The 12,517-nt window shown below is 44.2% G+C and overlaps 2 protein-coding genes across 2 annotated transcripts; both read left to right on the forward strand.

Annotated features, from left to right (window-relative positions):
• Window positions 1-226: 226 nt before the first annotated feature.
• Window positions 227-1,612, forward strand: LOC108618471 (uncharacterized). The gene has a single exon (XM_018014494.2). The coding sequence runs from the start codon at window positions 358-360 to the stop codon at window positions 1,438-1,440; it is 1,083 nt and encodes a 360-aa protein (XP_017869983.1). The 5' UTR covers window positions 227-357; the 3' UTR covers window positions 1,441-1,612.
• A 927-nt stretch (window positions 1,613-2,539) lies between these two features.
• On the forward strand, window positions 2,540-7,630 carry LOC108620191 (importin-4-like). The gene is made up of 2 exons (XM_089474075.1): window positions 2,540-4,598; window positions 5,662-7,630. Exons 1-2 carry the CDS (start codon window positions 2,877-2,879, stop codon window positions 7,282-7,284), a joined length of 3,345 nt encoding a protein of 1,114 aa, XP_089330201.1. The 5' UTR covers window positions 2,540-2,876; the 3' UTR covers window positions 7,285-7,630.
• The last annotated feature ends 4,887 nt before the right edge of the window (window positions 7,631-12,517 follow it).

Here is a 12,517-nt window from a genome sequence, read left to right on the forward strand (position 1 = left end):
GCTTTGAGTTCATATATCTTTAGTGCATATACCCCATACGGTTGCGTTTAATGAAAAGCATTTAGTCAGCTCTCTGGCAGCATCCACACATTTGGCCGCCATTCAAAAGCAATTGAAATTCCAAATTAATAATCGTAAGCTGTCGTGAAGCTGAACGGCGTTACGACATTACGTACGTACTTACGTCCGTCCGTATGTAATGCCAAGGGTCGCATCGAAGTAGGCGTGCCCTTGGCTGACAGCAGTCAGTTGAAACGAAAAACACTGAGGGAGCTGAGGCATATTTAGCAAAAGTAGAGACTAGAGACAGCTAGCTAAGCAGTGAGCAAACACCGGGGTCAGCGTGGAGTAATTGAAATGTCGGGATCAAAGCCAAAAGCCAGGACCAAGTCCAAGTCAAAGTCAAAGCATAGCTCGCCACGCCTGTACAATGCATCGGATATGGTGCAGCTAATGCAGCCGCTGAAGCTGCCATGGACTGGAATAACCGAGCAACGGAAACATCGGCCCAAATCGGAAATCGTGTGGGAGCTGCAGCGCATGCGCTCCCTGCCCGTACGCGTCGATGATGATATTGGTGAGGTGAACGTGGTCGTCGATGAGCTGGGAGGGCCAAACGCAACGGTGCCGGCTCGCACGCTGGTGCAGCTGGACGCGTTGCGTTTGACTCGGCACCGGCTCGAGCAGCTGTTGCGCTGCAACAATTTCGAGGCGACGGTGCGTAGCTGCTTTGTGCGGCTGAATGTCAATCCAATGACTGTGCCGGCCGAATATCGCATTGCCGAGATCATGGGCACATCGGAGCTGGCCGAGGGCTATTATGTGGGCAAAACCCCGACAAATATTGTACTCCATTTGCGCTACGAGGATCTGGTGGAGAAGCACGAGCTCAACGACATCTCCAACATGGCGTTCACGACCGAGGAATTTGATTTCTGGCACGACAACTGCATCTGCCAGGGCTACGAGTGGCCCACCGTCGAGCTAATCTCACGCAAGAAGATCGAGATCTACAACGCCCTCAACAGCGAGGGCAAGCTCAGCTCTATGCTGAAGCAGAACGGTTTGCTACCGACCGCAATGCCGATGCGTCCGGTGCCCAAGGGCGGGCTGCTGGAGCGCTCGGGCCGTGTCTATCCATGGAAGCTGCAGCGTCCGCCATCGCCGCGTTCATTGCTGCCATTGCCAATACCAGAGCTTCAACTACAGAGCGCTGCAGTCAGCAAAGCGGTTGAGGCAGGCACCAAGATGGAGCGCGAGCTGAAGGAGGTCAGCAAGGCGGAGGCGAAGGCACGGGCGGAGCTGATCCCAAAAGTAGAAATGAAGCAGAAGCTGGAGCCGAAGTCGGAGCCGGAGGAAAAGACAAAGCGAGGGGAGAAAGAGAAAGAGCTGAAACTGAAGCTGACGCCGACTATGAAGCCGAATATACCCAGTGCATAGCGCGTGCTGGACATATTGACAAATGCCTCAATTTGAGACGCTAAATTCGGAAATAATTGCATCATTGTTTTAGTTTTGGTTGAAAATATTTCTTTGGTTTGCTGCTGTGAAAAAAATATATAAAAAAATATTAAAATGAAAATAATAATAAAAAAAAATTAAATGTTATAATAAAAATATATAAACGTATTTAATGGAGTATCATATGATTGATAGATTGACTGATGGTCTGATTGGCATATAGCTAGATCAAGCCTTGGATTGACTGACTGACTGATTGAGTATCATATGACTGATGGATTAACTGATGGACTGATTGAATATGCCTTGGATTGACTGACTGACTGCTTGACTGGCTTAATGATTGACAGATTGAATAATTAGTTGACTGATTGATTGCTTGAATATTTGATTGATAGATAGACACATTGATTGACAGAGTAATATATGCGTGTGATTGACTGAAGGGTTGACTGATGCATTTATGTATATACATATATAATTAATTGACTAACTTACTGATTGATTTGTGGACCGATGGCTTAAGTGGTAAATTAATTGACTGAGATTGATTGACAAACTGACTGAATAGTTGTTTGATAGATAGACTGATAGATTGATTGACTAAGAGAAATATATGATTGATTAACTGCAAAATTGTGCGTGATTGATTGATATATTGACGGACTGACTGACTTTCGCCTAACTAACTGATTGACTAACTTAAACTAATTCAACTATTTACACATGATTGATGCGCTGATTGACGTGCGGAAGTCGAATTTCCAAATAATAAATTTTGCACTATTTAGTATAATAAAATTGATTGATTGGAAACAGAGAATTTCAGATATATAAAACAATACAATCGACTCGCGATAGTTCAAAATGGCAAGGGGATCCGTTTTTTTTTTTTTTTTCGATTCACACAGAAACTCAAATTATCAAATTATCGAGAACAAATTTTATTCATTTTTTTCGATTAATCGCGATATTCGATTTAGCGTGTTACAAATTATCGAGACGATTTTTCTTGATGACAGCCGCTACATTTTTTCTCAGCCTGATTTTTTGGGAATCAGAGTAGGCGACTAAAAGGGAAGTCGAGTATGTTATATTTCGTTAGTTCATCAGTTCATTTTCATTTGTTAGTCGAGCAAACAAACGCGCTTTGAAATTTATATTTTTTCATTATTTTCTTTTTTTTTTCAAAAATATCAAAAAGTTTCACCTTAGGGATAGTTCTTGTATATTTTTACTATTGAACTAATCAATACAAAACGTTAAGTATTGGTTTAAGCATATTATAAAAATTGCGTTTGCGAAGAATTGCGGAGATCCAAGTGCAGTTGCTCAGTTAGCTTCAACAGCCGGCTTCAGACTTGAGAGAGATACATCCAGCGTAAGATTCAAAGCGAAGATTTCGAACATTGACCATGGCCATTGAGCAGAGTCGCACACAAATTGTCCAGCTGTTGGGCGACATTATGAACAGCCAGTCGGACTTGATGCATCAATCGACCGAGGAGCTGACCAGCCTCCATGCCGATCCGGACAGCACCGTCGAGCTGTGCCTGGTGCTCGGCAATGTGGGCAAGCTGCCGGCCATGCGCAAGTGCTCCGGTCACATACTGAAGAATCGATTGGCCCAGGCGGGCATGTGGAAGAAGATGACGCTGAGCCAGCAGCAGGACACGCAGCTGGCGCTCTTCAATGCCCTCAAATCGATGTCCATCAGCGATGACGAGAGCTTGCAGACGACAATCGTGCGCTGTGTTGGCCTGGTGATGGAGCATGTGATGGACGCGACAGACGAGACGGCCGAGTGGAACAATCGGATCATGAATCACATAGACGAGCTGTGCGTTAGCCCCGACAAGATGGCCCAGCTGCTGGGCTCCATTTGCTTCAAGCTGCTGATGAAGGCGGCGCCGAATGTCTTCGAGAAGTATTTGCTGCGCGCCAAGAGCATATTCATGAACGCACTGCAGAAGGCCAAGGAGAACGGTGAACTGGGCTCGCAGGCAACGGAAAATCTGCTTGCCGGCTGGAGCTTGGCCATACCGTTGTTTCGCAATCATGTCAGCGACCAGGATGAGCTGGCCGCCACGCTGCCGCTGATCATGGAATTGACGCACGCCTTTGCCTACCAGCCGAATCCGAAGCGCAGCTACCGTGGATTCGATGTGCTCGTCAAGCTGAACAAGCATCTGCCAGAGCTGGTGTGGCCCCAGCTGCACGTGGTGATCAACAAGCTCTTGGGACTGACCAGCGACTCCCATCTGAGCGATGAGATACGCGTCCAGGCCATCATCTCGCTGAGGAGCTGTGTGCGTCACAAGCGCCGGCACATCATTCGTCTCAAAATGATGGACAAGCTGCTGATGACGCTCTTCCACCTGATGGCCGTCAAGCCGGCCGTGGACGCAGATGGCGAGGAGCTCTATTTGATGGACACGCACGAATCGCAATCGCCGCTCTCGGAGGCCGCCCAAACGGTGCTCTTCATTGCCGCCCAGTCGGACACGAATCGTGTGGCGCAGCGCGCCCTGCGCCTCATGCTGCCCAAGCTGGACCAGCAGAAGTCGGCACTGCAGCGCGTCGCCGGCTTTCTGTTCCTGGCGCTGATGGCCAAGGGCTTTACCGACCTGCTGGCGGACGAGCCGTTGCGCAGCTTTGTCGCTGCCATCGAGAAGGGCGTGCACGATGTTGATCCCATGGTGCGTCGATCCGCGTACTTTACGCTCGCCATTCTGGCCGAAAATCTCCAGCCGGAAATCACGGTGATGGCCCCGCAAGTGTTGCGCCTCTTCTGCGAGTTTCTCGATCAGATGACCCCGGAACAGCGGATGACCGATCATGAAACCGAGTCGCAAACCCGCATGTTCTGCACCCTGGAGATCTACTGTGAGAGCCTGAGGCGGGAGGCGCTCCAGCCGCATCTGGCCGAGCTAATGAGGCGACTGATGTACACGGCCGACCCCAACCACAACTCCCTATCACTGCGCCAACTGGCGCTGAGTGCCATCGCCTCTCTGGCCAAAATGACCAAGGATTTGTTTAAGCCCCACTTCGATGAGGTCATGGCCATTGCCTTGCCGCTGGCCAAGCACATTGACGATGACGACGAATCGATTCTCCGAACTCAGGCAATACAGGTTTGTTGGCCCACATAGATAGTCCTCTTATATTATTGCTTGAAGAAACAAATTATGCGATCTTCAAGTCCTTCGACTTGCCCCCTCCTTCCATTGATTTCATTGCTTGGAGATTTCCCTTGCTTTCCTTTCTTGCACTCTTTTTTATTAACTTCAACTTACGCCTTCTTTCTCCCATTGCTCTTTGTCGTGTCATTTCTTTTGTTGATTTGCCGTTCTTTGCTTTCGCTCAATTTTCTCTATCTTCTCTTTGTAGTCTTCCAATCAGAATCTTTGCTCTTGCTTCTCTCTTTCTAGTTCTTTCGCATTCCATTCACATATTTTCCGTTTCTTTTATGTTCTCTATCTCTAGTCTTACTTTCACATGTTTCCTCTCTGGCAAGCTTTGCTCTTGCTTCTCTCTTTCTCGTTCTTTCGCCTTCCATTTACCTATTTTACGTTTCTTTATATTTCACACATTTCTCTCTCTCTCTCTCTCTCACTCTCTCTCCCTCCCTGGAGCTGATTCTTTACTGTCTCATCTCTCCTTTCTCTTGCCTTTATCTTACTTTCACTTTTTTATCTCATCCTTTTTACTCTTCACTATGGTTTGTCCTTTCTGTCAATCTGTTCTATTGCTTCTCTCTCTCCCTTTCTCTATTCTCTTCTTTTGCGTGGTTATTTTAGGTTGTTGGACTGCCAACTTTTATCATTATAATTTTCTTAATCACTTTCACTCTCTTTCTTTATCTCTCTCCATCTTTCTCTCTTTATTTTTTCTCAATTTTTCCAGTCGCTTTATTTTCTCTCACTCTCATTCTTTCATCGTTTTTATCTCACTAACGGATCGACTAGTCATGTCTATTCAGTTGTTTCCCTCCTCCACGTTTCCTCCACCTTTCCTTTGCATTCATGTACTTTCATTTCCCTATGCTCCACTTTTTTACCTCTCTCTCGTGTTACTCTCTTCCTCCCATTGATCCCTCTCATCTAGGCATCTCTCTAGTTGCTCTACCCCTCTTTGTTTCACCCTCTATTTGCTTCACTTCTCCTTCTATCATCATAATTCCTGCTTTTCTTTAAGGTTATCAACATGTTGAGCCACGTAGATACAGAGAAATTCAAGTTTCGTGCACCCGAGCTAATGGACTGCGTCCTGGAAATACTGGAGATCGAGGGTGGACCGCTGGTGTTTACGCTGGAGCTGCTCGGGGCGCTCGCCAAGCATGTCCCAAAGCAGGTCAACGAGAATATTGAGCCCATCATCAGTGGCGTCTTCACTGCGATCAAAGACGGTGCCGACGACAAGGCAAGCGACGAGGAGAGGGACGCCGATGACCTGGAAGTGGAGACGGATGCCGATGCTAGTATTTGCGCCGAGGAGGACAGCATCGGCGACGGCCATGGCGACCAGACGGAGAACGATGGCAATACCAGAAGCGTGACCAGCGACAGTATGTCCACAACGGTGGCACCGGACGAAGCACTGCTGTGCCTCAAGCAGCTGGCTGTGCATGTGCCCGATGCGGTTATCCCATATCTGACCGATGCGGAGCGCTTCGTCGCCATTTGCGCCGATTCACGTAACGAATTGAGCCGCCGGGCGGCATACGAGGCGCTGAGCGAGCTGGCGGCGCTTCATTTCCACCAGGGCGACGTGCAGGAGGCGAAGCGGCAGTGGCTCGAGGTGATGCCCGACCTGGTGGACTTTGTGGAGACGGCCAAGGAGACGGCCAATGTGATTGGCGTGATGAACTGCATCACGATGTTCCTCAAGCTGCTCAAGTCCGATGCGTTGGAGGGCGAGGGCTTCTCCGAAATGATCATCAGCGTGGTGCGTCGCACGCTGCGGCGCAAGCTGAGCTGCCAGTTCAACATTGGCCAGGACACAAAGATGTCCGTGCTGCAGCAGTGCAGCCAGGCGCTCTATGCCGAGATGCAGGTGATGGAGGCCGTCGGCGACCTGCTGCCGGCCTTTGGCCAGTCGATGAGCAAGCGCCAGTTCGCCTCCCACTTCCAGAGCATTAGCAATCGATTCCTGAAGAGCTTGCGCCAGTGCAAGCCCACCGGACAGATTACGCCCCATCTATACTTCCTGTACAATCTGGTCTTCCGTTGCATGGAGCCGCTGGGCATCATTGCCGAACAGTATTACGATGTGCTCTGCTACAGCGCCGTCGACTGCATGATGGATAGCAAGCCGCAATCCCGCAAGTTTTCGATCGATGTGCTGCACTGGCTGCTCAGCCATGTCCCTGACACCGAGAGTGCGGATATCATTGTGCAGGCAACCTCCACGATCTTCATAGAGGCGCTCAGCGCTAGCTCGATGCTGTCGTCTGCCGAGCGGGAGCTGGTCTGTGCGGTTGTGGCTCGAATGATGCTCAGTGTCGACACCATATCCAATGAGAGCACTTTGGCATCGCTCTATGCCAATTTGCCCCTTCGCAGCGAATTTGGTGCGTACCTATACATTGTTCAGGCCATGCGTCGTCTCTACGAGAAAAATCCCAACCTATTGGAGCCACATCTCAGGGAGACAGTGCAGCTGCTGCTCGAGTCCCTGGAGAAGCAGCAGCTGCCCGATGAAAACACGCACCACAGAGCTATTAAGCTACTGACTCAGATCAGGCGCGATCACAAGTCGCTGTACGACGAGATCAGTAAACAGTTTCCGGAAGCTAGTGTAAAAATGGCACTGAACTAGTCGGAAACGGGAACGGAAAAGGAAGCGGGGCAAGCGAGAGAGCGAGAGCGAGAGCGAGAGCGAGAACGAGAGCGAGAGCGAGGCATTGCTGGAAAGGTTTTGATCAATCACTTATAGCTAGCTGAGAAGTCAGGCAACAAAACAAATGGATCTTAGTATTCGATAACGCAACTATCTCTTTGTTTCGAATATGATATACCAGATGATGATTAACAAGTAGGATGATGGTGCAATATATATTAGGTACTCAAAATTCTAGTGATGAAATCCAAATTTCGGTACCTGGAACAAAATTGTCTTTTATTTCAGCTCATTATATAATAAAGCTGAATTTCTTAATGGTTAATCGAATGAGTGTTGTATTATTTCAAGCTATCGATAAATATATTTTAAAATTTGATAATATTCAGAAATAGCAAATTTATGAAATCGATTTTAATAGATTTCGTAAAAGATTTTTATATGTGTTGATTACCTGTAAGTCGATTTCAGGGCATATCAAGAAATTCAAGAAAATCATCAGGGCTTAATGAAATCAGTTTGAAATTGATGGTAAAGATAAATCTTGAAATGTTATTTCATTATTCGATTCCAATGAAAACCTGAAATGCTAAATTTGAGCTAGGATTATCGAAAATATATCAAAAAATCCATATATCGATATTTTTTTTTGCATAAAAATATATTTATAAAATGAATAAATAAACAAAATATATTTATATTTCAACTAGGGCTACCGAAAATATATCAAAAAATCAATACAAAAGTGGAAAAATATTGATATAGCGGTATTTTTAAAGTTGCACATCAAACATCATATTGTCATTTTTTAAAACCTATAATATCATCGATCCGATATTTTAAAAATATTCTACAGCCCTAGTTTCAGCTCGATCGATAATAATCGCTTTGGTGTAAATGGTAGAAGCTGTCGGCATAAAATGAAGACCATTAATATCTGAAGTGAATTGTGTTTAAGTGAGAGATGATATAGAAATAGAAAAATGGGATACAAATGTGAGCTAAACTGAAGTTTTATATCGATTTTTATTAGGGCGATTATTAAGGCGACTTCAGCTATCGATGCCCACCTATAAAGCTCAATCGGTGAGAGCCTCAAGGAACGATCCCTTATAGGTTCATTAAATTTGATTGTAATTTATCGAAATGTTCATTGTCTTGGCTTTAATTCGGGTTGGTTAAGCCCACGTGCTGTGCTCGTTGCCTGTGGCACGGTGCTAAAAGTCGAGTATTTAAGACTTTATCAAGCCATTATATGCGCTGTCACGGGCTTAGCCTCGCAGATTATATTATATTATATACATATAAACGTGGCTATATTTACTGGGCAATCGATCAAAGTTAAACGTCATGAAGCTATTTAAGTGGACTGCTTGCTGTTCATTTTTCTAAGCTGTCTGTGCGGATAAGGGGCAATGAAACAATGCAATAAAAGGATGTTTGGGGGTGATTGATTGGATCGCTGGCCAAAGGGAAATGCGAAAAGCATAGCGACAAATCGAATGCTCAAGCCAAGCGAAAGCAATGCCAATGGAGTTGGCGTGGCAGGAGCATAAGCAGAAGCAGGAGCAGGAGCTGGAGCGGGAGCGGGAGAAGGAGAAGGTTGACCCGCTAAGGGACAACTAAATATGTAAACTGTTTCAATGCAATTAGCGGACAAAGCGGAGCAACAATTTTCTTTAACAAGCCTTGGGAAAATGTTTTCATTTTTTTTTCCATTATTTTCTTTGGTTTCTTTTTTTTTGTGTTTTGTTTTTGGGGAGGCGAATTGAATTGCCAGCAAATTGTCGTCAATAGGGCAAGCGAAATGAAATAAAATGCAATTAGCCAAGATGGCATGGCCCAAATGTAACAATCATACGCCTGATGAGCAATTAGAAAATGCAAAATAAGCGCCGCGACATGGCCAGGCCCGAGCGGCCTTCGAGCGAGTCCGTTTGTGCGCTCTGCCTCACGCTCGCTCTGTCTCTCTTCCTCTGTCGCTCTCTTTGCGCTCATATTTATTTTTGTTGTTGCTGCCTTTCTTTCTTTTACTTCTTTGTTTTTGTTTTTGGCCACGAACAGACAGACTGGCCAATTAATTAATATTTAATTTATAGCCCGAGCAATTCTGCCAACAATTTCATTATACTCTTCTCTTTCACTCAGTTACTATCTCTCCCGCTCTGTCTCTTTTTTTATTTTATTATATGCTTTTTTCTGCGTAACGAAAATTTTGTTTCTATATGGGTTTGTCTCCCTCACTCTCTCTCTCTCTGTCTCTCTCTTGCTTTTTATCTTCCTTTATGGCCATTTTTACTTGTTCTTCTTCGTCTCCGTCTTTTCATTCTCTTCGCCTCTCTTCTGCTCTGCTGCGTTGCATATACTGTTATTCCGCGCTCGTCTAATTAACTTGAAATGAGTTTTTCGTTTTCCCTCTATCCCCAGCCAACTCCTAGCTAGCTTTTTTTTTCACTTTTAGCTGCACATGTGTGTGTGTGTGTTTGTGTCCGACAAATGTCTTTTTTATGCTGCTGTTGTTTTTTGCCTTGGCAAAATGTCACTTAATAAATTTGACGACTGTTTTATGTTGTCGCTTTGGCTCTTAAAATGAAAAAAAAAAAAAAACAAAAACAAAAAAAACGAAATGGGCAAAAACAAACCTCTAAAAAATGGAAAACCAGAAAGCAACACGCCCATTACAACACGTAGTGGCCATAAATATATAAATATAAAAAAAAAAACTGCCACGCCCACAACAAACTCGAGGCGGGTCGCTCATATACAGAGGGCATCACAACGCGGCATCAACCTTGACCCGCCGCGGGTTAGGGTTATGCGTGTGCTCGAGTGTGTGCGTGGGTGTGCGTGTGTGTGTGTGGGTGTGTGTTTTCCAACTTCAAATGGCACGCACGACCAAGATCAAATGGGTGTGAAGCAGCTCAGGTTGCGCTTGGCGACGTCTTATGATTTGCCATATTAATTGCGCATCAGCTTGTAAGCGAAAGCAGCCAGAAATAGGAGATGTACTTCAGAGTGCTGAAAGGACAGTGAACGACTGCGTGATACCCTGTACTAAGTCTTTAGTAAGGGCTTCAGTAAAGAGAAAGCTGAACGGGCCAACAATTCAGTGAAATCTTAAGTGCCTAAACAAGGCAAATTCTGGACTGCTAAAAGTTGCTCACTCCAAAGTTGCTTTCGCTTGAAATGAGTAATACTATGGAAAAGATGGCTTATATAGTAATATACGATAAATTTCCAATACAGATTATCAAGTCTTTGTCTTTGCAGAAATCTTAGCATGTTTTTTGCACCATCAGAAATATGATGAATATGTTTTTATGAATAGGGAAATCTTAAAACTATCTAAAACAGATATATATATATATATATATATATATATATATATATATATATATATATATATATATATATATATATATATATATATATATATATATCGATTCGTGAAACTTAAAATATATTTGTATAGTTATTATCCCATTAGCTATAAGTTTTATGGTAAGGAAAATATTTGTAGCATTTATTTTCGGCATTAAAAGAAATTCTCCAAGCATTTTCAAAATTTTTGTAAGTTTACAAAGATTTAAATAAATTATTAAAATTAAAAATAAAAAAAATAAAAAAAAAATTAAAAATCTGCAAGAAATATTTTGTATAGCTTGAAAAAAATATTCTCAAAGTTGTAGCTAATGTTAAAATATCTAAACTTGATTTAATAAAACTTAAACTTGTATTGCTTTATGTATTCTGAAATTTTCTGAAAGTTTTATATAATCACAACTTGAAACTCTAATAACATTTTGAAAACCTTTCGTTGACTATAAAATATTACAAATATTTCGAGGATATTTCTCGAAACATGAAACATTTCACAAATGTGTATTACACATATATTTCATATGGCTAAGGCAATATCCTGAGAGGCTAACTGAAATTTCTAAAGGTTTTTTAAGCTTGTTCCATACTTTTTTGAAATGTTTGCCTCAAACATCGTCTCAAATCCCATCCAGTGACAACTTATTAACTTTTTCTTTTTGTATTTCTACGAATCTAATCTATTTACGCTCTTAAAGACAAATTAGTAACTAAGTTGTAAGCGCCGGAATTCACAGGAAGTACACGAAAAGGTTTTCATGGTGCTTGGATCCTTGAAGCTCTGCTCGGGCATTAAGAAGAAGAAGAAGAAGAAGAGGAGTCTTACTTTGCTTTTGTGTGTCATTGAACTTTTGAACATTTTAATTTGTGTTATATTAGAATTTTCTGTGTTTGCCATTGTTTTTTTTGTTGTCGCTTTCGAGCATGGCCCATGCGGCGTATGGGTAACATGACACAAATACGAGTAAGTTCAAGTGAAAGTCGTTTGCATTGTGGACAGAGGCAGCCGTAGGAGGAGCAGCAGGTACATGTTACAAGCTACTTCTGCTGCTGCTGCTGCTGCTGCTGCTGCTGCCACAGCACCGGCTCAACTCGACTTTTGACATTTACAAGTGCCTGACGGGCAGCCATGGCCGGGCCGTGGTCCGGGCAAAATACTGACGTCTGACGTTTGGCTGTTGATGTTGCGACTTTTGGTCGGATTAAATGCGCAGCTACACCTGGTGACATATCTTCGAAAACAAGTGTGCAGATGGGTGATGGCAATCAACGAACATCAAAATTCAACGTTCAACTTTACCATACAACAACAACAACAACAGCAGCAGCAGCAATAGTAGCATCAGCAGCAGCAGCAGGAGGAGGAATGGGGCTAGGAAAAGCAGCAGCAGAGTGGGGCAAGGACAACGTATGGCAGCATCAGCATCAGTCAAAACTTTACCAGCAACTGAATTATGTCATTTGGTGACAGGGCGTGCACAGAAGCCGAGGAGGTTAGGATATAAGGTGGGCTGCCTGCTGGATCTCTGGTCGATGGTAGCAGTCGATGGTGGCCGGCAGCTCGGTTGGCACAGCAATGGATCCGGATTCAGAGGCAACGGCGCCACATGTATGTCAACGTACCGAAGGTCGGGGCTGGGGGGCAGCTGGCAGGTAAGAGCTAGATTGGTAGGAGCTTAAGACAAAATACAGTGAGGCAACATATACAGATATTACGTCATTCGGATGAGGTCTTCATATTAATAATGACAATGACAATGACAATGACAATGACAATGACAATGACAATGACAATGACAATGACAATGACAATGACAATGACAATGACAATGAC

Source organism: Drosophila arizonae, chromosome X (assembly GCF_054131065.1).
Source record: "Drosophila arizonae isolate 15081-1271.41 chromosome X, UAZ_ARI_1.0, whole genome shotgun sequence".
In the NCBI taxonomy this organism is placed as follows: Eukaryota; Metazoa; Arthropoda; class Insecta; order Diptera; family Drosophilidae; genus Drosophila; species Drosophila arizonae.

Excerpts from the sequence above, each read along its gene's own strand:
- LOC108620191 (XM_089474075.1), top strand. The coding sequence starts at position 2,877 with ATGGCCATTGAGCAGAGTCGCACACAAATTGTCCAGCTGTTGGGCGAC. Across the intron at positions 4,599-5,661 it reads TCCGAACTCAGGCAATACAG|GTTATCAACATGTTGAGCCA; the intron begins GTTTGTTGGCCC and ends CTTTTCTTTAAG.
- LOC108618471 (XM_018014494.2), top strand. The coding sequence starts at position 358 with ATGTCGGGATCAAAGCCAAAAGCCAGGACCAAGTCCAAGTCAAAGTCA.